Source organism: Bufo gargarizans, chromosome 1 (assembly GCF_014858855.1).
Source record: "Bufo gargarizans isolate SCDJY-AF-19 chromosome 1, ASM1485885v1, whole genome shotgun sequence".
NCBI lineage: Eukaryota > Metazoa > Chordata > Amphibia > Anura > Bufonidae > Bufo > Bufo gargarizans.
Genome location: NC_058080.1, coordinates 317,485,135 through 317,512,159, shown reverse-complemented (window position 1 = coordinate 317,512,159; position 27,025 = coordinate 317,485,135). Strand labels below are relative to the sequence as shown.

The 27,025-nt window shown below is 43.0% G+C and overlaps 1 protein-coding gene across 4 annotated transcripts in view; it reads left to right on the top strand.

Annotated features, from left to right (window-relative positions):
* The first annotated feature begins 5,435 nt into the window (after nt 1–5,435).
* Nucleotides 5,436–27,025, top strand: part of LOC122928289 (mpv17-like protein 2) — a 30,678-nt gene continuing 9,088 nt past the window's right edge. Inside the window, exons 1-4 of one of the 4 annotated variants that reach the window (XM_044280994.1) lie at nt 5,436–6,189; nt 7,153–7,209; nt 9,582–9,823; nt 12,325–12,486. In XM_044280994.1, coding sequence (XP_044136929.1) covers nt 9,637–9,823; nt 12,325–12,486 — 349 coding nt within the window. In that variant the 5' untranslated portion in view covers nt 5,436–6,189; nt 7,153–7,209; nt 9,582–9,636. Of the gene's footprint in view, nt 6,194–7,014; nt 7,073–7,152; nt 7,210–9,577; nt 9,824–12,324; nt 12,487–27,025 lie in introns of those variants that run through there. The other 3 variants (XM_044281002.1, XM_044281022.1, XM_044281011.1) reach the window with 3 other exon arrangements.

Below are 27,025 nucleotides of genomic sequence, written 5' to 3'. Positions count from 1 at the left end.
AAGTACTCCACTTGTTGAGAAGAGGGGATGGCTGACTGATGCACAAGTACTTTACCTGTTGAGGAAGGGGAGATGACTGACTGATGCACAAGTACTCCACTTGTTGAGAAGAGGGGATGGCTGACTGATGCACAAGTACTCCACTTGTTGAGAAGAGGGCATGGCTGACTGATGCACAAGTACTTTACCTGTTGAGGAAGGGGAGATGGCTGACTGATGCACAAGTACGCCGTCTGTTGAGAAGAGGGGATAGCTGGCTGATGCATAAGTACTCCACCTGTTGAGAAAGAAAGATGGCTGACTGATGTACAATTACTCCACCTGTTGAGAAGGATATGGCTGACTGATGCACAAGTATTCCGCCTGTTAAGAAGAGGGGATGGCTGACTGATGCACAAGTACTCAGCCCGTTGAGAAGGGGAGATGGCTGACTATGCACAAGTACTCCGCCTGTTGAGAAGGGGAGATGGCTGATTGATGCACAAGTACTCCACCTATTGGGAAGGGGAGATGGTTGACTGACACACAAGTACTTTGCCTGTTGAGAAGGTGGGTGGCTGACTCATGCACAAGTACTCCACCTGTTGTGAGGAAGGGATGGTTGACTCATGCACAAGTATTTCACTTGTTGAGAAGAGGGGATGGCGGACTGATGCACCAGTACTCCGCCTGTTGAGACGGAGAGATGGCTGACTGATGCACAAGTATTCCGCCTGTTGAGGAAGGGGAGATGACTGACTGATGCAAAAATACTCAGCCTGCTGAAAAGGGGAGATGGCTGACTGATGCATAAGTACTTCGCCTGTTGAGAAGAGGGGATGGCTGGCTGATGCACAAGTACTCCACCTGTTGAGAAAGGGAGATGGCTGACTGATGCACGTGTACTTTGCCTGTTGAGAAAGGGGGGTGGCTGACTCATGCACAAGTTCTCCACCTGTTGCGAAGAGGGGATGGCTGACTCATGCACAAGTACTTTACCTGTTGAGGAAGGGGAGATGACTGACTGATGCACAAGTACTCCACTTGTTGAGAAGAGGGGATGGCTGACTGATGCACAAGTACTCCACTTGTTGAGAAGAGGGCATGGCTGACTAATGCACAAGTACTTTACCTGTTGAGGAAGGGGAGATGGCTGACTGATGCACAAGTACGCCGTCTGTTGAGAAGAGGGGATAGCTGGCTGATGCATAAGTACTCCACCTGTTGAGAAGGAAAGATGGCTGACTGATGCACAATTACTGCACCTGTTGAGAAGGAGATGGCTGACTGATGCACAAGTATTCCGCCTGTTAAGAAGAGGGGATGGCTGACTGATGCACAAGTACTCAGCCCGTTGAGAAGGGGAGATGGCTGATTGATGCACAAGTACTCCACCTATTGGGAAGGGGAGATGGTTGACTGACACAAAAGTACTTTGCCTGTTGAGAAGGTGGGTGGCTGACTCATGCACAAGTACTCCACCTGTTGTGAGGAAGGGATGGTTGACTCATGCACAAGTATTCCACCTGTTGAGAAGAGGGGATGGCTGACTCATGCACCAGTACTCCACTTGTTGAGAAGAGGGGATGGCTGACTGATGCACAAGTACACCGTCTGTTGAGAAGAGGGGATGGCTGGCTGATGCATAAGTACTCCACCTGTTGAGAAGGAAAGATGGCTGACTGATGCACAATTACTGCACCTGTTGAGAAGGAGATGGCTGACTGATGCACAAGTATTCCGCCTGTTAAGAAGAGGGGGTTGCTGACTGATGCACAAGTACTCAGCCTGTTGAGAAGGGGAGATGGCTGACTATGCACAAGTACTCCGCCTGTTGAGAAGGGGAGATGGCTGATTGATGCACAAGTACTCCACCTATTGGGAAGGGGAGATGGTTGACTGACACACAAGTACTTTGCCTGTTGAGAAGGGGGGTGGCTGACTCATGCACGAGTACTCCACCTTTTGTGAGGAAGGGATGGTTGACTCATGCACAAGTATTCCACTTGTTGAGAAGAGGGGATGGCTGACCGATGCACAAGTACTCCACTTGTTGAGAAGAGGGGATGGCTGACTGATGCACAAGTACTTTACCTGTTGAGGAAGAGGAGATGACTGACTGATGCAAAAGTACTCAGCCTGTTGAAAAGGGGAGATGGCTGATGCACAAGTACTCTACCTGTTGAGAAGAGGGGATGGCTGACTGATGCACAAGTACTCTGCCTGGGACAGCGTAGTGCCCGTCAGAACATAGCAGGCAAGCTATTTAGAACATTTTTCAACAGTACAGTTACTCCTCCGAGGAAGAGAGCAATGTGGTTGCTAACAGACATCAGAACTAAATTAGACCTAACAAACAATAGCGCTGTTAAACGGACTACTGAGGTGGGTAATGCGGCTGTCTGATGCATGTCAGAGATGCATAGGTTAGTCATATACAGCGTCTAGCCACAGCAGAAACACTCCACTATTGAAGGGGTTCATGCTGAAGTTGAATGCATGTCTATAGCAAGCAGCATTGTTTGGTTTGACACCAAGTGAGAGCGCAATTACTCCACCTTATTGAAGGGGCAGTGCAGTTGACTGGCACACCTCATACTTATGCTTGGCAGTCTAATGACGGTACAATTACTCCACCTATTGAAGGGGCAGTGCAGGTGACTGGCACACCTCATACCTATGCTTGGCAGTCTAATGACGGTACAATGACTCCACCTATTGAAGGGGCAGTGCAGGTGACTGGCACACCTCATACCTATGCTTGGCAGTCTAATGACGGTACAATGACTCCACCTATTGAAGGGGCAGTGCAGGTGACTGGCACACCTCATACCTATGCTTGGCAGTCTAATGACGGTACAATGACTCCACCTATTGAAGGGGCAGTGCAGGTGACTGGCACACCTCATACCTATGCTTGGCAGTCTAATGACGGTACAATGACTCCACCTATTGAAGGGGCAGTGCAGGTGACTGGCACACCTCATACCTATGCTTGGCAGTCTAATGACGGTACAATGACTCCACCTATTGAAGGGGCAGTGCAGGTGACTGGCACGCCTCATACCTATGCTTGGCAGTCTAATGACGGTACAATTACTCCACCTTTGAAGGCTGATGCCTGGTGCAGTACTGGGGAGGATTGTATGTAGTGTAAATGACGAGGCTGAAGTTGGTTTCTTATTCGTCCAGTTTCTTATTCACTGAAGTTGGTTTCTTATTCGGCAGTTTCTTATACATTACTATGACAAATAAACCTTTTTTTCTCTTATTCCTCTGCAGTAAATCTGTTTTTTTCTACATAAATGTTAAATATTATTTGTGAACAATCCGATTAATAAAAAAAATCTATATTATTTGTGTTTTTACAAAAAAAAAAACGATAGTGAAAAATGGATGAAAAAATATGCATTTTGAATAAGTAACTGAGGAATTTAAGGGGTTAAATGCTGTTGGGCCACTGATCTAAGGGTGGAAATAGAAAGAGTAAGGACCCCTCCATAACACCCAACTGTACCCAGCCTGGCCCAAACTGTGAATTGGCAAGAAAACAGGTGCCAACCTTGCCAACTATATACATTTTCAGCATTTTGAATAAGTAACTGAGGAATTTAAGGGGTTAAACGCCGTTGGGCCACTGATCTAAGGGTAGAAATATAAAGAGTAAGGACCCCTCCATAACACCCAACTGTACCCAGCCTGGCCCAAACTGTGGATTGGCAAGAAAACAGTTGCCAACCTTGCCAACTATATACATTTTCAGCATTTTGAATAAGTAACTGAGGAATTTAAGGGGTTAAATGCCGTTGGGCCACTGATCTAAGGGCGGAAATTTAAAGAGTAAGGACCCCTCCATAATACCCAACTGTACCCAGCCTGGCCCAAACTGTGGATTGGCAAGAAAACAGGTGCCAACCTTGCCAACTATATACATTTTCAGCATTTTGAATAAGTAACTGAGGAATTTAAGGGGTTAAACGCCGTTGGGCCACTGATCTAAGGGTGGAAATATAAAGAGTAAGGACCCCTCTATAATACCCAACTGTATCCAGCCTGGCCCAAACTGTGGATTGGCATTAAAATAGGTGCCAACCTTGCCAACTATATACATTTTCAGCATTTTGAATAAGTAACTGGTAATTTTAAGGGGTTAAACGCTGTTGGGCCACTGATCTAAGGGTGGAAATACAAAGAGTAAGGACCCCTCCATAATACCCAACTGTATCCAGCCTGGCCCAAACTGTGGATTGGCAAGAAAACAGTTGCCAACTATATACATTTTCAACATTTTGAATAAGTAACTGAGGAATATAAGGGGTTAAACGCTGTTGGGCCACTAACAAGACCTATATTATTCTTCTAATTTGTTTCCTAACGTGAGTTACCAAATGGGCTTTAACCCCTTAAAATCACCAAAATGCTGAAAATGTATATAGTTGTCAAGGTTGGCACCTGTTTTCCTGCCAATCCACAGTTTGGGCCAGGCTGGGTACAGTTGGGTATTATGGAGGGGTCCTTACTCTTTATATTTCCACCCTTAGATTAGTGGCCCAACGGCGTTTAACCCCTTAAATTCCTCAGTTACTTATTCAAAATGCTGAAAATGTATATAGTTGGCAAGGTTGGCACCTGTTTTCCTGCCAATCCACAGTTTGGGCCAGGCTGGGTACAGTTGGGTGTTATGGAGGGGTCCTTACTCTGTATATTTCCACCCTTAGATTAGTGGCCCAACAGCGTTTAACCCCTTAAAATCACCAGTTACTTATTCAAAATGCTGAAAATGTATATAGTTGGCAAGGTTGGCACCTGTTTTCCTGCCAATCCACAGTTTGGGCCAGGCTGGGTACAGTTGGGTGTTATGGAGGGGTCCTTACTCTGTATATTTCCACCCTTAGATTAGTGGCCCAACAGCGTTTAACCCCTTAAAATCACCAGTTACTTATTCAAAATGCTGAAAATGTATATAGTTGGCAAGGTTGGCACCTGTTTTCCTGCCAATCCACAGTTTGGGCCAGGCTGGGTACAGTTGGGTGTTATGGAGGGGTCCTTACTCTGTATATTTCCACCCTTAGATTAGTGGCCCAACAGCGTTTAACCCCTTAAAATCACCAGTTACTTATTCAAAATGCTGAAAATGTATATAGTTGGCAAGGTTGGCACCTGTTTTCCTGCCAATCCACAGTTTGGGCCAGGCTGGATACAGTTGGGTGTTATGGAGGGGCCCTTACTCTTTATATTTTAACCCTTTGATTAGTGGCCCAACGGCGTTTAACCCCTAATATTCCTCAGTTACTTATTCAAAAAGCATATTTTTTCATCCATTTTTCACTATCGTTTTTTTCAGTAAAAACACCAATAATGTAGATTTTTTTTTATTAATCTGATTGTTCACAAATAATATTTAACATTTATGTAGAAAAAAACAGATTTACTGCAGAGGAATAAGAGGAAAAAATGTTTATTTGTCGTAGTAATGTATAAGAAACTGCCGAATAAGAAACCAACTTCAGTGAATAAGAAACTGGACGAATAAGAAACCAACTTCAGCCTCGTGTGTAAATGGTGGTGTTAGGGTACAACTAGACGTCTCACGACATTTCATGTAATGATTGTCCATGGAGTCACATAGTGATACGCTGTTCCTGTACTGCGACATGCTGGATTTTATAGCAGGTCACATCATGAGTGACTTCTCATCCATTGACTTTGTTGTTCTCACAGCCAAAACGCAGTTCTAAAATAGATCTGTGGCAGACAAGTCACACACATTCTTTTGTCACACCACTTTTCTGCAGTGAGGTTCATGGTCACATGACTCGGTGACGTCACAAAGTCCTTTCCGATTTAGACACTATCTTTATAAAACGGCTTCTATAACACTAGTGTCCTTTACGGTAGTGACCAGCAAGGGGCAGAAACATGGGAAACAATACAACCTTTTCCATTAAACCGAAGACCGTGTCATCAGACACTGAAGAGGTTAAAACCACCCCAGTTCTCCACACAATGTTCCTGGTGACGTCACTTCAGACAGAAAAACTGGCAATGCCTGACTGTGTGGGTACGGGACCGAAGTAAAAATGGCCGCCGGCAGCTTCCTAGCCTTTCAAGCGTCATTTCCGGAGAAGGCGGAGCTTTGGGGAACATCCGTATGGCTGTAGCATAACCAAGTGCCTTCCAGTAACCGTCCATTTCGCTGCGCCCTCGGAGCCGGTGTTCCGGAATTTTCTGCTACCCGGAAAATTTTGCTACCCACGTCACTTCCGGTAGTGACGTGGGAGGTGTGTCACCTACCTCGGCTCCTCATTGGCTCTGCCGGGGGTTGGTGGCGCAGGCGCAGAGGATTCCCAAGTAGCGTGAACGCGCCGAGCGCATGCGCAGTGGGCCGGAATTTTCTGCTACCTTCGGCTCCTACTGCGCCTGCGCCGAACCATCTTGTTTAGCAAGCGGAAGGTAGCAGAAGATTCCGGTCTACTGCGCATGCACGAAGCCGGAATTTTCTGCTACCTTCGGCCCCTACTGCGCCTGCGCCCAGGACCAATAAGATTTGAGCTACTTTAGGCGTGCATGCGCCGTGGCCTGTCATTTTAACCTCAGTACAGAAAGCGAGCCTGTTATACTCGCGCTTGCGCATGGACATGTACAAATTTGCAAACCATTTAAATGACTCGGCGCTACTGCGCCTGCGCCAAAAAGACGACTTGGCGCAGGCGCAGTAGCGCCGAGTCAATTAAATGGTTTGCAAATTTGTACATGTCCATGCGCAAGTATAACAGGCTCGCTTTCTGTACTGAGGTTAAAATGACAGGCCACGGCGCATGCACGCCTAAAGTAGCTCAAATCTTATTGGTCCTGGGCGCAGGCGCAGTAGGGGCCGAAGGTAGCAGAAAATTCCGGCTTCGTGCATGCGCAGTAGACCGGAATCTTCTGCTACCTTCCGCTTGCTAAACAAGATGGTTCGGCGCAGGCGCAGTAGGAGCCGAAGGTAGCAGAAAATTCCGGCCCACTGCGCATGCGCTCGGCGCGTTCACGCTACTTGGGAATCCTCTGCGCCTGCGCCACCAACCCCCGGCAGAGCCAATGAGGAGCCGAGGTAGGTGACACACCTCCCACGTCACTACCGGAAGTGACGTGGGTAGCAAAATTTTCCGGGTAGCAGAAAATTCCGGAACACCGGACTGGTGCGGGATTCTGCCACGTGACTGCTTTCCATAGTCTGTAGTATACGAGGTGTCAGCCCTCATCATTCACTATTGCCTAGTGTTTGCACAGTCTACAGTAGAAATTCGATTTCAGCCATTGAAGCTCCTAATGCTTTTTAGCCTGGAATATGCATGGTCATCAATTCATGCTTTTTCAGAGCTTATTAAAAGGCTTTACCAAGATTCAGGATAGGTCAATCAGTATCTGACGAGTGGGGGTCCAACACCCGGGACCCCCGCCGATCAGCAGTTTGAGAAGGCACTGTCCTGTGTGCGCCACTGCCTTCTCACAGTGCGGTACATTGTATAGCGGCTGTGCTGAGGCCATGGAACCGATGAACATGTCATCACTGGCCTAGGAAAAGCTGTGAGAGCAGCTGAAAGGCGGGGGTCCCAATTATCAGAACCCCACCGATCAGATACTGATGACCTATCCAGTGGACAGGTCATCAGTAGTGTCGAGCTTCATCCGAAGTCGCTTTGTTCAAAGCTTCGGAATAATACTGTACGAAGGTTCGTCTCCATACAGCATTAGAATGTATGGGCTCCAATGAGCCGAAGTAGGTTAGTCACTAAGTCGCGTGTGACTCGTTGAATAACTTCAGTAGTTGATTTTTAAAGTGGAAAACCGCTTTAAAACTTGAAACCAAACTCGGCTTTGGTTCTGAGATACTCGGTAAATAACTAACCAGCTTATTGGAGCCCATACATTCTAATACTGTATGGAGACTAATCTTTGCACAGTATAATTCCGAAGTTTTGAACGAATCGACTTCGGATGAAGCATCTGCAGCTCACTACGCTCAACACTAGTTAGTCATCAGTATTAAAATCCTTGAAAACTAACCTAAAATACCTCATACTCATGCCTTGCTGGAGATTATGTATATTCTGGCCAGCATTTGGGGATGAAATCCACTTGTGAACAAGGCCTTAAAGGGGTTATCCGAGACTAAAGTGTCCCCCATATGCCCGAGCCCCTGACACTGAATCTACTTACCTGGTTCCCCATGCCGCTCCTGGTCCCAGCACCGCCTCTGCAGCTTCTCCCTGTGCGCGGATGAAAACATCCGTTGTCTGGTGGAGCAACCAATGGCAGACAGGGACGAGCCTCCCTGGTGTCACCAGTGACACTAGGGAAGGCTTGTCCCCGTCACCGCCTGCCATTGGCTGCTCCCCTGACACTGGATGTTTTCATCCGCGCACAGGGAGAAGCTGGAGCGGCATGGGGAACCAGGTAAGTAGATTCAGTGTGAGGGGCTCGGGCATATGGGAGACATTTTTTAGTCTCGGATAACCCCTTTAAAAAGTTGTTCAGCTTTGATTAATTTGCATTGTGGTTAGGTGTACTTCCATATTCGCATGCACTTTTTGGGCTTCCAGGATTTCTGGTCCCCTGTTGGCTAGCGACTGGCTCCTGCAGGGCTGGGTGTACTAGTGTAATTCACCACCCAATACAATAAGGCTAATTTCAGGTGAACATGCTCAGTGTGACTTCCTGTTACGGATTCTACTCCTTTCACAGGACCATACGGCATTATAAAGATTTATAATGCAGTGTAACTCTGCCTGACCTGTATCTACTGAATTATAGGGATAGGACTATGTCAGTACAGTTCAGTAGATGCAAGATCTGGCAGAGACACACAGCATTATAAATCTTTATAATGCCATATGGTGCTGTGAAAAGAGCAGAAGGAAGTCACACTGTCGCACGAATATTTTTTTCCACAGTAAACACGCTTGTCTGAAATGAGCCTAAAGAGCCAGTTTTACTGTCATTTGTGTCCCAATATTAGACTGCCCGTTGCAACCGGCAGGTATATTCTCTTCCTAATCTGAAATTGGGGGTAGAGACCCGCTCCTGCATCATGATGGTACAGTTGCTGAGGCAACCATATAACAGACTATTGTACGGTTGACCCTTCTGGCGACTTGACTGCCAGCCATGCAGTAGAAAAAGTCTCTATGCCTCAGATGTCAGATTTGGGAGCTTTGCTCTTGAGATCTGAAAGACGTCCGACCTCTGGTCTATCTGTAACTAGAGAGGTTGTCCTGTAGAATTAATTTTTATTTATTGCTCAGAGGAGGTTAAAAGTTAAAAATGAAGCCACACTCCTCCTCACCGATACACTAGAAATGTAAGATCAGCCAATCGCTGGCTGTAGCTGTGACCTGTCCTAGCCAGTGATTGGCTGACATTTCCTGTGTCGAGACAGGACCAGAAGTGGAGAGCAGTAGGGATAGGAGCAGTGTCGGAGTGACAGTGGACCAGGGAGTGCGAGTTTTTTTTAACCCATTGTGAGCCATATATAAAAAATGTCACTGGACAGCCCCTTTAAGTTGGGTGGTGGTAGAGTTCGCTGTGTACTGACATTACGTTTCTCTCTCTTCCTCCAGATATATAGATATATTGTGTGGCCTCCCTTCTGTCGGCTGCAGCCTGGTGAAAGCCATGTCTCGCCAGGGTCGGCTTATACTGAACAGATTTGCAGGCTGCTGGCGAAAGATGTTCAAGGGGCAGAATTTGCTGGTTACTAACACAGTGAGCGCTGGGGTACTTCTTAGCCTCGGAGACATAATTCAACAGACTCGAGAGGTCAGGAAAGACCCAGATAGAAGACGAGACTGGCTGCGGACAGGTAGACACGTTCTCTTTACGTAGGAATCAACATGGGGTGAACGCAGTGTAAGGCCCCGTGCACATGACCGTATCTGTTTTGCGGTCCGCTAATCACAGATATGCAAAATACGGATGCTGTCCATTTTGCATCCGTATGGGGCCTAACAATGATAGAAGTGTGGCACAGACAAAAGTACAGGCAGGAAAAGGAGTAAGTGCTTGTCGAAAGAGGTACATGAATAGAGGGGAGGCACAAGAGAAGGCTTGTATCCAAGACTGTTAAGGGGTCATTCGAGAGGGGGTTGTATCTGAAACTCAATAAATGTGGAAACAGATAGGTCTCTGTAGATTAGGGTGAAGATGTTGGATTCAGTGGGCAGCGTATGTTTGTACAGTGTACGTAAAAAACTTGCAGAAGTACATGTCGGGAAATACTCCAACTGAGGCAGAAAGCAAGATGCAAACAGTTCGTGACCGGGCCATTTTCTTTCAATTACGTAAATCATTTTTGTGCCCTTTTTTCGGTGATTTCAGTCATTTTTATACTTGTGAGAATTTTAAAAAATTGTAAATGTTTTTCTTTTTTTTTTTTTTTTTACTAGCTCAAAACACAACTAAAATCCTCCTCCTAGCCCCAGAGGCTTAACAATGTTGTACTGACCTAGCAGCTTGTGCAAATTATAGTCAATGGGGACGGAGCGGCGACACGGCGAAATAGCCGCAGGACGGATCCGACATGGTGAACAGCCTGTCGGACCGTCCTGCCGCAAGTGTGAAAGTAGCCTTAGTTAGGACACAATAAAACTGGTGACAGGTTCCCTTTAAAGGGCTTCTGTCACCCCATTAAACCGTTTTTTTTTCTTCCTTTACTAATAATCCCTACACTGCGATCTCATCATACATAAGCTAATTAATGATTTTCGTTCAGTAGAATTTGTTAAAAATCGATTTTTGAAATATGTAAATTACCTTGCTACCAGCAAGTAGGGCGGCTACTTGCTGGTAGCAGCCGCATCCTCCGATGGTAATGACGCCCCCTCTGCTTGTTGATTGACAGGGCCAGTGGACGGGATCTTTCTCTGCTGGCCCTGCCTGTTTTGATTCAATATCTGGCGCCTGCGCCGCAGCCGTACCTCTCTTCAATCTGCGCAGGCGCACTGAGAGGCGGCCACTCACTCGGCCGCTCGCTCCTCAATGCGCCTGCGCCGGGTGTAGATGTGACGTCATCGGCGCAGGCGCATTGAGGATGGAGCGGCCGAGCGAGTGGCCGCCTCTCAGTGCGCCTGCGCAGATTGAAGAGAGGTACGGCTTAATGGGGTGACAGAAGCCCTTTAAACTCCTCCACTGTATTTGCAGCTACCACTTCTGCAGGAAGGCTATTCCATGCATCCACTACTCTCTCAGTAAAGTAATACTTCCTGATATTATTTTTAAACCTTTGCCCCTCTAATTTAAAACTATGTCCTCTTGTAGCAGTTTTTCTTCTTTTAAATATTCTCTCCTCTTGCCTTGTTGATTCCCTTTATGTATTTAAAAGTTTCTATCATATCCCCTCTGTCTCTTCTTTCTTCCAAGCTATACATGTTAAGGTCCTTTAACCTTTCCTGGTAAGTTTTATCCTGCAATCCATGTACCAGTTTAGTAGCTCTTCTCTGAACTCTCTCCAAAGTATCAATATCCTTCTGGAGATATGGTCTCCAGTACTGAGCACAATACTCCAAATGAAGTCTCACTAGTGCTCTGGAACAGATGCTGAGGAACATAAGGTTCAGCCTGTTGGATTTCAACAAGCCTGATCCCTTTGTTCTTGGAGAGATAAACCAGAACCAGAGATGTCTGGCAGCGGCTTAGGCTACTTTCACACTAGCGTTCGGGTGTCCGCTTGTGAGCTCCGTTTAAAGGGGCTCACAAGCGGCCCTGAACGCATCCGTCCAGCCCTAATGCATTCTGAGTGGACGCGGATCCGCTCAGAATGCATCAGTCTGGCAGCGTTCAGCCTCCGCTCCGCTCAGCAGGCGGACACCTGAACGCTGCTTGCAGCGTTCGGGTGTCCGCCTGGCTGTGCGGAGGCAAGCGGATCCGTCCAGACTTACAATGTAAGTCAATAGGGACGGATCCGTTTGAAGATGACACACTATGTCTAAATTTTCAAACGGATCCGTCCCCCATTGACTTTCAATGTAAAGTCTGGACGGATCCGTGTGAGGCTACTTTCACACTTAGAAATTTTTTAACAATATAATGCAGACGGATCTGTTCTGAACGGAGCCACCGTCTGCATTATATGAGCGGATCCGCTCTGAACGCAAGTGTGAAAGTAGCCTAACTTGCTCTTAATAGTTTTATGGGAAACATTGATTCTTAATAGTTTTATGGGAAAATATTAGCGTGTGATTAGTCTTACGCCCTAGACTGTGTAGATTTGAATATACTTATATGCTTTTTGCAGTATTGTATTTATTGTTAGCATTTTGTAAACCTTTTCTGTGGGGTATTCTTTATATTCCTGTGTTTACACAGGTAGGATGTTTATCGTTGGCGTTTGTCTTGGGCCATTGGATCACTACTGGTATATTTGGCTGGATCGCCTATTACCTGGAGCAACAACACAAGTGGTAGTGAAGAAAGTTCTCCTTGAACAAATCCTCGTATCCCCTATTCTGGGAGTTCTGTTTTTTGTTGGTGAGAATACATTATGTTATAAAAGGAAATGCAGCTGGTCTTCAAAACTGCAGAGGACAATAAACCAATGGGGGGGGGAGGGTAGCTTTGCACCAATTTTTTTTTTTGCTCAGATTTTTGCCCTTTTACACGTTGCGTGGGTCATTTACTCTAGGGAACTTGAGATTAAGTCCATCGTATGCAGCACCCATCTTGATAACTTCTTCCATAAGTGTGCATGGAGATTCATAAATTCCTATTCAGGTTACACTCGGCCAATATTTTATTTTATTTTTTTACATGTTGAAAATGCAAAGGGGGAATAGGAACAGAGGGAAGGACTCCAATATTGTGGGCCTTACCAGGACTCCATGTTAGGGGGAAAACAGTATTAATACCTGGCTGTGATCATCCCTATCACCTGAACGCATTTGCGAACTGATGCGGAATATACCTTGGACCTCTAAAGGAGTCTGATGCAGGTACGATTATCAAAACGTACATATAATTGGCCTAATATAATGCTATCTAGCATACCCATTGGCCTAATCATATCCCCCTGTATCTATTAAATGTAGAGCAATTATCCTATTCTGTCTATGCGACCTGGCTGTATGCCGGTATTTATCCCTTAGCACCTTTATGTGTGATCTGGCCGTACGCTAGTATCTATATAGTTGCATTTTTTTCTTTATAGTCCTATAGTTTTTTATTTTACCTCCTGATGATCCCATAGCACTGTCATGGGGGAAACGCGTCAAGGTAGCTAAGGTGTGTGATTATCTAATCAACCCTTACCAATCGTATGTTTTGTATATGTCTGTACTAATTGTATTTGTTCGTTTGTTATTCCATCCAGCTGATCGATATATGTGTGATTAACTATTATCCTACCTCTTACCTGGGGAAATCTAGACCCAATCCCACTACACCCTTATAGGGACCTGTGAGGGGCAGTAGAATAGGTACATGGACAGGGGGTCTCCACCTTCAGGGGCCCTCCCTGGGCTGAGGTCATAGGATAGGGGTAGATATAGGGATAATTATCCCCTCACCCCAGGCCATTAATTTATTCTGGATGTGAATATCGGTTACACTATTCTGTGTGTGTGTATATTCTTTGTGTCATATATAGTGGACCCAACCGGGATCCTTTTTAAAGTATACCAATAAAAATAGTTGTTTTAGGGGTTTCTCTCTTTATGCTGGAATTATTGAAAATGCAAAGGCAGAAGAACCCAGGCACCCAATGAGAACCTGGCCATACAGTTAAACCCCTCCCTGACATGCACCGTACATGTACAGCGATTAGCGGCAGGAGCCCAGCTGTTAATGACTGGTTTCCTGCTGTATCTGCCGGCATCACTACAAATGTCGATGGCGTGCAAATTAACCCCTTATATATCCCTGTCATTGCTGACTGGCATATAGGAGGTTTGCAGAGGGAGGGGCTCCCTCTCTCACCCCTTTGGATCCCCACGCTGCAGTGGTATTGTCCAAATGGCTGTTTTGACATTCCCAGGCCTTGCAAAGGCCTTGGGGCCCAGCATCTATAGAGGTCTATGAGGCCCAGCACTCAGGCTGGTCTCATAGGTGAACTGTCAGTTTAATACTGAGAGCTCAGTGCAGTGCAGTGCAGCATGTATTGTACTGCACTGAAACAGGAATCAAACCCTGAAAAGTTGAAATCCCATACTGGGACAAATAAAAAAAAAAAGGTGTTTTTAAAAATTAAGAGTTTCAAGTAAATAATAAAAAAAAAACTGTCCCTTTAATGTACTGTACAATAAAAAATAAAAAAAAGACCTATTGGGTATCACCATGTCGGTAACAAGCGACTCTATAAAAATATCATATGATCTATCCTGTCAAGTGAACGCCGTAGACTTCTATTATGATGGAATGAATAACTAAATGCCTCTAAAAGTATTCCGTCATGGAATTGCGTTATGGTCCGTGGTAACGGAATCCATAAAGTAATTCACCTTCTACAGTTAACGAAGCGTGAACGCATTTCAAAATATGAAATTTGCTTATCTCTACAAGCCTTCAAAAAGTACTATGTACCTCAAAATATCAATTAAAACGTCAACTCATCCTGCAAAAAACGAGCCCTCACTCAAGACTATCACTAGAAAAATGAAGCTCAGAAAATGGCGACAGAAAAACAGGAAAAACATGCTTTCTATAGAAATATCACATGATCTACCACATCATGTGAACACTGTAAAAATAAATAAAAACTGTGCCAGAAGAGCCATTTTTAGTCACCATGCTTCACAAAAATCATAATATTGAGAGATCAAAATGTATGTACCCCAAAATGATACTAATGGAAATGTCACCTCATCCGGCTTAAAAAACTACAAACCTTGGTAAATTGCTCACTACAAACCTTGGTAAATTCTGTGAGGGTATGTTTTTTTTTATTTTTTTTTATTTCACTTCAGATCCTCAGTTGTATAAATCACTAAACTAGGCCTCAAACGCCCATGGTGCTCTTTCACTTCTGAATCCTGCAGTGTATACACACAGCCGTTTAGAACTACATATGAGGTGCTGCCGTATTCTGGAAGAAATGTGTAACAAATTGTGAGGTCCCTTTTCTCATGTAACCTCTTAAAAAATGGAAACTCTGGGCCTAAAGCGACATTTTCCTATTAAAAAAAAATAAAGTTTAATATTTTATGTTCACAGCCAAGATATTTATAAATTCTATGAAGAGACTGTTGTGTCAAAATGCTCACTAGACCCCTGCAGTTCACTGCAGGTGTGTGTGGTTTCTAAAAGCCAAATGGTGCTCTTTACCTTCTGAGTCCTGTCGTGTACCCATACAGCAGTTTGCCACTATATATGGGGTGTTACCGTATTCAGGAGAGAATTCTTAACAAAATTTGGGGTGCTTTTTCTCCTGTTACCCCTTGTGAAAATGGAAATCTGAGGCTAAAGCAACATTTTATTGCAAAAAATAAAATTTTTCATTTTCACGACCAAGTGCTTCTAAATTCTATGAAACAACTGTCAGGTCAAAGCACTCGCTACACCCTTCATTAAATTCCTTGAGGGGTGTAGTTTCCTAAATGGGGTCACTTATAAGGGGTTTCTACTGTAGGAGTACCTTACGGTCTCTGACATGGCGCCCAAATACCATTCCAGCTAAATCTGCCCTCCAAAAACCATATGGTGTGCCTTCCCTTCTGAGCCCTGACATATGCCCACACAGCAGTTTATGACCACATATAGGGTGTTTTTGTAAACTGCAAAATCAGTAATAAATACTGAGGTTTGTTTTAGGGTTAGGCCTTGCATTGTTACAGGAAAAATGCATTCAAATGGAAAATCTGCAAAAAAAAAAAAAAAAAAAAAGCAAGCTGTGCCTGCTTCGCTAAGCTAAAAGCTTACATGCAGTAGGACTTTTAGTTTAGCGAAGCAGGCATAGGCTGGAACCCGCTCCGCTCAGCTAATCTTGGCATATAGCACATTGTTACGGAGTACCCATGTGCTATGCCAGGATTTAGCCAGCTTCGGGGAGCACAGACAGGAGCAGCAATTTGTGCACCCTCCCGTACTCTGTTCTCTGCGGCCCTATTATCAAGTCAGCGATGTGGAGACCAGTGAATTTAAAGCGAGCAGGAAATTAGGGCTTTAGGGGGAAATATGTCTAGTAAAAAGTCACAATCAATAAATAAAATATATATAAAAAAATACATATTTTTGGGACATTTTAAAGAAAATTAATTAAAAGTTTAGTTACTCTTCAAGGCCTCTTGCAGATGGCCGCTGTGCGGCCATTCTGTGCATTGGCCGGGAAGGATCGAGACCCATTCGACTTGAGGGGAGCACTTGCAGGGAGCACGCGTCCGGTGCCAACATAATGCGACTTAAGGGTTTAGTTGGAGTAATTTATGGGTGGTTTCTACAATGTAAGTCCTACAAAGTGACTTTATACCTGAATTGGTCATTAAAAAGGCAAGTCTTGGAAATTTTCTTAACCTATTCAGGACACGGGGCCTACCGGTACGCCCTGATGTCCTAGTACTTAAGGACACAGGGAGTACGGGTACGTCCTCTGTATTTCCGATCACCGCCGCCCGGCGGGCGGTGATCGGAACCCGGTGCCTGCTCAAATCATTGAGCAGGCACCTTGGCTAAATGCGCGGGGGGGTCCCGTGACCCCCGTGTCAGCAATCGCCGCAAACCGTAGGTCAATTCAGACCTGCGGTTTGCGGCTGCTGGTGGCGGTGCCATCGGGTCCCCATGCGGCTGTAGGGGGGACCCGATGGCATGGAAGCAGCGTGATGCCTAAGGAAGGCATGGAAGCAGCGCGATGCCTAAGGAAGGCATCGCGCTGCCTTCCGGTGACGAGCCTGTGAGATCCAGCCCCCTGTCTATAAAAATATCACATGATCTAACCTGTCAGATGAATGTTGTAAATAATAAAAAATTAAAACTGTGCCAAAACAGCTATTTCTTGTTACCTTGCCTCACAAAAAGTGTAATATAGAGCAACCAAAACTCATATGTACCCTAAACTAGTACCAACAATACTGCCACCCTATCCCGTAGTTTCTAAAATGGAGTCACTTTTTGGGAGTTTCATCTCCATTTGCCAATAACTCTTGTGGAACACCGAAAGGGTTAACGACGTTTGTAAAATCAGTTTTTAATACCTTGAGGGGTGTAGTTTCTTAGATGGGGTCACTTTTATTGAGTTTCTACTCTAGGGGTGCATCAGGGGGGCTCCAAATGGGACATGGTGTCAAAAAAACAGTCCAGCAAAATCTGCCTTCCAAAAACCGTATGGACCGCGGTATGGAAAAGGTTAACAGCTCAGGGAGCTCCCTCCCTCTCCCATCGGAGGGCTGCTGTACCTTTGCAGCCCCCCGATGGAGAGGGAGAGAGCCCCCAGACAGCCCCCCGAGAGCCCCGTCCTTACCCTTCCCTGTCTGCGCAGTTCTGATCACTACTGAGCAGACGGGGAAGGTTCCCATGGCAACAGGACGCCTTCTCATGTGTCCTGCTGTCCATGGTGCTAAAAGCATAGATCTGTTCAGTGTAAGTAAAATATAGTACAGTACAATATATATTGTACTGTATTATACAGACATCAGACCCACTGGATCTTCAAGAACCAAGTGGGTCTGGGTCAAAAAAAAAAAGTGAAAAAAAGTAAAAAATAAAAATAAAAATACACATCACTGATTAAACATGAGAAAAATAAAATTCCCTACACATGTTTGGTATCGCCGCGTCCGTAACGACCTGATCTATAAAACGGTCATTTTACTTTTCCCGAACGGTGAACGCCATACAAATAAAAAATAAAAAACTATGATGAAATAGAAATTTTGCCCACCTTACTTCCCCAAAAAAAGGTAATAAAAGTGATCAAAAAAGTCGCATGTACGCCAAATTTGTAACAATTAAACCGTCATCTCATCCCGCAAAAAATTAGACCCTACTTAAGATAATCGCCCAAAAACTGAAAAAACTATGGCTCTTAGACTATGGAGACACTAAAACATCATTTTTTTTGTTTCAAAAATGAAATCATTGTGTAAAACTTATATAAATTTAAAAAAGTATACATATTAGGTATTGCCGCGTCCGTATCGACCGGCTCTATAAAAATATCACATGACCTAACCCCTCAGATGACCACCGTAAAAAAATAAAAACGGTGTAAAAAAAGCAATTTTTTGTCATCTTACGTCACAAAAAGTGTAATAGCAAGCGATCAAAAAGTCATATGCACCCCAACATAGTGCTAATCAAACCGTCATCTCATCTCGCAAAAAATGAGACCCTACTTAAGATAATCGCCCCAAAACTGTAAAAACTATGGCTCTTAGACTATGGAGAAACTAAAACTTTTTGTTTTGTTTTAAAAATGAAATCATTGTGTAAAACGTAAATAAAAAAAATTGTATACATATTAGGTATCTCCACGTCCGTGACAACCTGCTCTATAAAATTACCACATGATCTGACCTGTCAGATGAATGTTGTAAATAACAATAAAAAAAAAAGATGCCAAAAAAGCTATTTCTTGTTACCTTGCCGCACAAAAAGTGTAATATAGAGCAACCAAAAATCATATGTACCCTAAACTAGTACCAACAAAACTGCCACCCTATCCCGTAGTTTCTAAAATGGGGTCACTTTTTGGGAGTTTCTACTCTAGGGGTGCATCAGGGGGGCTTCAAATGGGACATGGTGTAAAAAAAAAAAACAGTCCAGCAAAATCTGCCTTCCAAAAACCGTATGGCATTCCTTTCCTTCTGCGCCCTGCCGTGTGCCCGTACAGCAGTTTACCACCACATATGGGGTGTTTCTGTAAACTACAGAATCAGGGCCATAAATAATGAGTTTTGTTTGGCTGTTAACCCTTGCATTGTAACTGGAAAAAAAAATATTAAAATGGAAAATCTGCCAAAAAAGTGAAATTTTGAAATTGTATCTCTATTTTCCATTAAATCTTGTGCAACACCTAAAGGGTTAAGTTTGTAAAATCAGTTTTGAATACCTTGAGGGGTATACTTTCTTAGATGGGGTCACTTTTAGGGAGTTTCTGCTCTAGGGGTGCATCAGGGGGCTTCAAATGGGACATGGTGTCAAAAAAACAGTCCAGCAAAATCTGCCTTACAAAAACCAAACGGCGCACCTTTCACTCTACGCACCGCTGTGTGGCCGTACAGTAGTTTACGGCCACATATGGTGTGTTTCTGTAAACGGCAGAGTCAGGGCAATAAAGATAGTCTTGTTTGGCTGTTAACCCTTGCTTTGTTAGTGGTTAAAATGGAAAATTAGGCAAAAAAAATGAAATTCTCAAATTTCATCCCCATTTGCCAATAACTCTTGTGCAACACCTAAAGGGTTAACAAAGTTTGTAAAATCAGTTTTGAATACCTTGAGGGGTGTAGTTTATAGAATGGGGTCATTTTTGGGTGGTTTCTATTATGTAAGCCTCGCAAAGTGACTTCAGAGCTGTAGTGGTCCCTAAAAATTGGATTTCTGAAAAATTTCAAGATTTGCTTCTAAACTTCTAAGTAGGGATCGACCGATTATCGGATTTACCGATATTATCGGCCGATATTCAGGATTTTGAACGCTATCGGTATCTGCATTTATTTTGCCGATATTCCGATAGCGTATGGGGAACACAGATCGCGCTGCTGTCAGCGCTCTCCGTGTTCCCTCAGCAGCAGCACAGGGGAGAAGGAAGCAGTGTCTCCTCCCCCTGTGCTGCTGCCGCCAATGAAAGGACAGGGGACAAGAGGGGAGGAGCTATGGCCACTGCGCCACCAATGAAGCTTAATCTCTCATTTATTCATATACAGGAGGCGTGAGCTGGCTGCAGGATCACATAGCCGGCTCCCGACCTCTATGATATGTAGCTGCGATCTGCGGTAGTTAACCCTTCAGGTGCCGCGGATCGCAGCTACTGCTCATAGAGGTCGGGAGCCGGCTATGTGATCCTGCAGCCAGCTTCCGCCTCCTGTATATGAATAAATTAGAGATTAAGCTTCATTGGTGGAGCAGTGCGCCCCCCAGTATTAGACATTGGTGGCGCAGTGCGCCCCCCCTCCCCCCCCAGTATTAAGCATTGGTGGCGCAGTGCGCCTCCCCCCCAAGCCCTCCCAGTATTAAGCATTGGTGGCGCATAGGGCCCCCCCACCCCAGTCGCAGTGCGCCCCCCCCCACAGGATTCCCTCTCCCCTGCTCCTCTGATCGGTTACCATGGCAGCCAGGATGCTATTGAAGCCCTGGCTGCCATGATAAGCTCCATGCTGCTGTGTGCACAAAGCACACAGCAGCAGGAACAGTGTGAGCTCCTATTCACCCTGATAGAGATCTATCAGGGTGAATAGGACAAGGGTTCTAGTCCCTAAGGGGGCTAAAAGTTAGTTAAAAATAAAAACACCAAAATATTAAATATAAATGAAAAAGAAAGATTTACAAAAAAAAATACACATTAACAATAAACATTAATTTTCAGCAGATTTGTGGGAATTTTTTTTTTTTTTTTCAAAAATGAAAATTCCCAGAATATCGGTATAAATTATCGGCTATCGGCCTGAAAGTTCACAAATTATCGGTATCGGCCCTAAAAAATCAATATTGGTCGATCCCTACTTCTAAGCCTTGTAACATCCCCAAAAAATAAAATATGATTCCCAAAATAATTCAAACGTGAAGTACACATATGGGGAATGTAAAGTCATCACAATTTTTGGGGGTATTACTATGTATTACAGAAGTAGAGAAACTGAAACTTTGAAATTTGCTAATTTTTCAAAATTTTGGGTAAATTAGGTATTTTTTTTATGCAAAAAAAAATAATTGGGGGACTTAGTTTTTCCAGTGTCATGAAGTACAATATGTGACGAAAGAACAATCTCAGAACGGCCTGGATAAGTCAAAGCGTTTTAAAGTTATCAGCACTTAAAGTGACACTGGTCAGATTTGCAAAAAATGACCTGGTCCTTAAGGTGAAATAAGGCTGTGTCTTGAAGGGGTTAAGTAGTTATTACTATGTATTGTAGAAGTAGAGAAATTGAAAGTTAGAAATTTGCTAATTTTTCCCAAATTTTGGTACATTTGTTATTTTTTTTATAAATAAAAATGAATTTTTTTTTGTCAATTTTACCAGTGTCATGAAGTACAATATGTGACGAAAAAACAATCTCAGAATGGCCTGGATAAGTAAAAGCGTTTTAAAGTTATCCGCACTTAAAGTGACACTAGTCAGATTTGCAAAAAATGGCCTGGTCCTTAACCACTTCCCATCTGAGCCATTTGCCCCCTTCCTGACCAGGCCTTTTGCAAAACTGACATATGTCACTTTATGTGGTAATAATTTTGGAACGCCTTTACTTATCCAAGTCATTCAGAGATTGTTTTCTCGTGACACATTGTACTTCATGATAGTCATAAATTTGAGTCAATATATTTCACTTTTTTTTTTTTTTTTTTTTTATCCTAAATTTTGAAAAATTAGCAATTTTTCTAAATTTCTATTTCTCTGCTTTTAAAACAGAAACTGATACCTCCATAAAATATTTATTAACATCCCCCATATGTCTACTTTATGTTGGCATCATTTTGGAAATGTCATTTTATTTTTTTAGGACATTAGAAGGCTTAGAAGTTTAGAAGCAATTCTTCAAATTTTTAAGAAAATTGCCAAAACCCACTTTTTAAGGACCAGTTCAGGTCTGAAGTCACTTTGTGGGGTCTACATAGTGGATACCCCCATAAATTACCCCATTGTAGAAACTACACCCCTCAAGTTACTTAAACGATTTTACAAACTTTTTTTTAACTCTTCCACAAGAATTAAAGGAAAATAAAGATCAAATTTTTAAATTTCACTTTTTTGGCAGATTTTCCATTTTAATTCAATTTTTCTTTAACACATCGATGTTTAATAGCCAAACAAAACTCAATATTTATTACCCAGATTCTGCAGTTTACAGAAACACCATACATGTGGTCATAAACTGCTGTATGGGCACACGGCAGGGTGCAGAAGAAAAGAAACTCCACATGGTTTTTAGATGCCATGTTCCATTTCAAGCCCCCCTGATGCACCCTTACAGTAGAAACTCCCAAGAAGTGATCCCATTTTGGAAACTAGGGGATAAGGTGCCAGTTTTATTGGTACTATTTTTTGATGCATATGATTTTTTGATCATTGATTATAACACTTTATGGGGCAAGGTGACCCAAAAATTGGTTGTTTTAGCACAGTTTTTATTTATTTATTTTTACAGCGTTCACCTGAGGGGTTCAGTCAAGTGACATTTTTATAGAGCAGATTGTTACGGATGTGGCGATACCTAATATGAGTACTTTTTCTTATTTGTTAAAGTTTTACACAATAATAGCATTTTTGAAGCAAAAAAATTATGTTTTAATGTGTCCATGTTCTGAGAGCGATATTTTATTTTATTTTTTGAGAGATTTTCTTATGCAGGGGCTCATTTTTTGTGGGATTAGGTGACTGTTTTATTGGTACTATTTTGTGGGACATACTTTTATTTTATTTTTTTAACACTTTATTTTTTATTCTACACTTTTCGTCCCTCACAAGACCTCTGGGGGACATTTACTTCACTTTTTTTCATTTTTTTCACTGTTCATTTCTCCTTTAACTGGGGCTGACATAGTAGCCCCAGTTACAGGAGAAATGCACCCTCCAGAGAGGCTGTACAGCACTATACTGCTCACATCACAGCTCCTGCACTCTCTGGTCCTGGTGGTCACATGACCGCCGGGCCGGAACAGGAAGCGCATAGCGCTTCCTGCTCTGCATACACTGTGTATGCAGAGATCCAGAAGGCAGGTACACCTGGGCACTGTCCCTGCCTTCTGTAAGGGTTGCCCTGCTGTCACTGACAGCGAGCAACCCGATCAGCAGCTGCACTACAGGGAGTGCAGAATTATTAGGCAAGTTGTATTTTTGAGGATTAATTTTATTATTGAACAACAACCATGTTCTCAATGAACCCAAAAAACTCATTAATATCAAAGCTGAATATTTTTGGAAGTAGTTTTTAGTTTGTTTTTAGTTTTAGCTATTTTAGGGGGATATCTGTGTGTGCAGGTGACTATTACTGTGCATAATTATTAGGCAACTTAACAAAAAACAAATATATACCCATTTCAATTATTTATTTTTACCAGTGAAACCAATATAACATCTCAACATTCACAAATATACATTTCTGACATTCAAAAACAAAACAAAAACAAATCATGACCAATATAGCCACCTTTCTTTGCAAGGACACTCAAAAGCCTGCCATCCATGGATTCTGTCAGTGTTTTGATCTGTTCACCATCAACATTGCGTGCAGCAGCAACCACAGCCTCCCAGACACTGTTCAGAGAGGTGTACTGTTTTCCCTCCTTGTAAATCTCACATTTGATGATGGACCACAGGTTCTCAATGGGGTTCAGATCAGGTGAACAAGGAGGCCATGTCATTAGATTTTCTTCTTTTATACCCTTTCTTGCCAGCCACGCTGTGGAGTACTTGGACGCGTGTGATGGAGCATTGTCCTGCATGAAAAATCATGTTTTTCTTGAAGGATGGAGACTTCTTCCTGTACCACTGCTTGAAGAAGGTGTCTTCCAGAAACTGGCAGTAGGACTGGGAGTTGAGCTTGACTCCATACTCAACCCGAAAAGGCCCCACAAGCTCATCTTTGATGATACCAGCCCAAACCAGTACTCCACCTCCACCTTGCTGGCGTCTGAGTCGGACTGGAGCTCACTGCCCTTTACCAATCCAGCCACGGGCCCATCCATCTGGCCCATCAAGACTCACTCTCATTTCATCAGTCCATAAAACCTTAGAAAAATCAGTCTTGAGATATTTCTTGGCCCAGTCTTGACGTTTCAGCTTGTGTGTCTTGTTCAGTGGTGGTCGTCTTTCAGCCTTTCTTACCTTGGCCATGTCTCTGAGTATTGCACACCTTGTGCTTTTGGGCACTCCAGTGATGTTGCAGCTCTGAAATATGGCCAAACTGGTGGCAAGTGGCATCTTGGCAGCTGCACGCTTGACTTTTCATGGGCAGTTATTTTGCACCTTGGTTTTTCCACACGCTTCTTGCGACCCTGTTGACTATTTTGAATGAAACGCTTGATTGTTCGATGATCACGCTTCAGAAGCTTTGCAATTTTAAGAGTGCTGCATCCCTCTGCAAGATATCTCGCTATTTTTGACTTTTCTGAGCCTGTCAAGTCCTTCTTTTGACCCATTTTGCCAAAGGAAAGGAAGTTGCCTAATAATTATGCACACCTGATATAGGGTGTTGATGTCATTAGACCACACCCCTTCTCATTACAGAGATGCACATCACCTAATATGCTTAATTGGTAGTAGGCTTTCGAGCCTTTACAGCTTGGAGTAAGACAACATGCATAAAGAGGATGATGTGGTCAAAATACTCATTTGCCTAATAATTCTGCACTCCCTGTATTAGCGTGCAGCTGCAGTTTCTGGAACGTCCATTCAGAAATATAGAACCACCTCCCGGACATTTATAGTCTATGGGCGGACTGGAGGTGGTTAAGGTGAAATAAGGCTGTGTCCTGAAGGGGTTAAAAATGTTAAAAATTGCTTTTAAAATTCTGAACCTTCTAACGTCCTAAAAAAAAAAAAAAAATTACATTTAAAAATGATGCCAACATAACTTAGACATGTGGTGAATGTTGATAAAGCATGTCTTAAAAGCTGTCTTAAAAGCATAGAAATTCAAAATGAGAAAATAGCCATTTTTACCAAATTTTCTGTAAATTTGGGATTTCTTTTTACAAAGGTAAAACATATTGACTCAAATTTACCTGGGACTTGCTGCTGTAATGTGGGAGCCAAAATGCACCCATATTATATTTATATTAAATCAAACCAGCCTCAGAGTTCTTTCACTTTAGAGCTCGTTCACACAAAGCAGTCCACAATACGGCAACGGGCAGCACACGTTCGTGTGAGCGATCCCTTATGTATAAATGTTACATGTTGGCAATAGGAAATTATCAAACGTCCTGATTTCAGTAGTGGCATTTTAAGACAATTTTCCAACTTTTTTTTTGTACCTTGGCATTATTTTCAAATTGCAACATACTTGGATGTGCATTTTTTTCAGGTGTTTCCTATTGAGTTCTCTAGAGGAAAAAAGTCTGAAAAAAACAAGTAGAATGTGAATTAAAAAAACACCTGAAAAATGTTACAAATGCTTGAATTTCATGTTTTTTGTTTTATAAGCCCATAAATGCCCAGAAAAATGTAGTGTGACAGGACCGTTAGGGCACATTTTTTGCTCATGCAGTTTTACTTAAAAATACTAACTCCAAATGTTTTCTGAAAGTCTTTGGGAATTATGAAATACAAAACAAACCAGCCTTTTTTGAGTTTGGCATTTTTTGTCTGGTATTTAAAAGAAAAAAAAAAAAACGCAGTATGTTAAACCCTGAGGTTTTTTGTTTTTGCATGCCAAACTTTTTTATATTTCCGCTCGCATAGCTGCATGAGGGCTTATTTTTTCGGTCCAAGTTGTACTTTCTAATGGGACCATTAATTATGGCATACAATGTAGTGGAAGCGGTAAACAAATTCCAAATGGGGTGGAATTTGAAAAATAAATGCAATTTCTCCACCGTTTTACGGGTTTTGTTTGCACGGCGTTCCGTTTGCGGCAAAACTACCCATGCCCTCCATTCTCTGGGTCAGTACGATTAAGATACCCTATATATATATATAATATATATATATATATATATAGTTTTTATGTCTAAATATTGTAAAAATAAATGTAAACTTAAAAAAAAGAAACACATTTTCCATCACCATATTCTGACCCCCAAAAATGTTTTATAGTTATATCTGCTGAGCTGAGTGGGGGCTCATTTTTTGCGGGACAATCTGGAGTTTTTATTTATATAATTTTGGAGTGTGTGTTTTTTTGGGTAAGAGAAGCAATGAAAAAATTGCAAATTGGCCATTTTGACCACTTTTTCCGTTACGCCATTCACTATATTGGAAAAATATTTTTATATTCGAATAGTATGGGTGTTTTTAGTCACGTGATACCCATGATTATATTTTTTATTATTTAGGTATTTATTTTTTATTATACAGAAAGGGGGGGTAATTTAAACTTTTTTTTTTTGTAATGATTTTGAAGCTCCTATTTGAGCCTATAAAATCAGTTTTTTTTTTTTTTTTGAACAATCATGTATTTTTATAATGACTTTATTACTGTCTATTGCTCATTTCCTATGTTGGCCTGCTACGTGGTGGTCAAAGTAGGAATTGCAATTTGAATGCTCTCAGCCTCTTCAGCGAGAACACCCCGGAAAGCGTGAGCATCTGGGTTTTTGTGAATTTAGATGCCGTGATCTCACTCAATAGTTTTTTTTAATTTTTTTATTTTTTTTTTCCTGGCTTTTTTCATCCTCTTCTCTATAGGGGAAAAAACTGCATTCAATCAAAACTGCCAACACAAAACCCCATTAAAAAAAAATAGTCCAAGTACTGTATTTTTCGCCCTATAAGACTCACCGGCCCATAAGACGCGTCTAGGTTTTAGTGGAGGACAATAAGAATTTTTTTTTCCATTAGACCTTTAGGTCAGACCAACAATCAGACCCCAGTTGACAGCCCCAATCAGACCCCCAATGCTCATAAGACCCTAATAGGACCTCAGCTCAGACCCAAATGTAAATGACCCCTAATCAGACCCCATATGCCTCTCATCAGTCCCCAGCAGACTTCCATTAGCCCACATTGCTTCAGATCAGACCCCATGCCTGGTGCTTGATAAAATAAACACTTACCTTTCATGCTTTGCACTCTGCCGCTACTCGCCGCCAGCGCGATCTTCTTCCTCCTGCTGTCGGCTCCAGCCGAGGACCAGGAAGCGGTGAGTACAGAGCCTTAACTGCTTCCCATAAGATGCTGGGGCTTTGGTGCGGCACCTGAGGGGTTAACTACCGCAGATCACAGCTACTTGTCATAGAGGTCGGGAGCCGGCTATGTGATTCAGCCGCC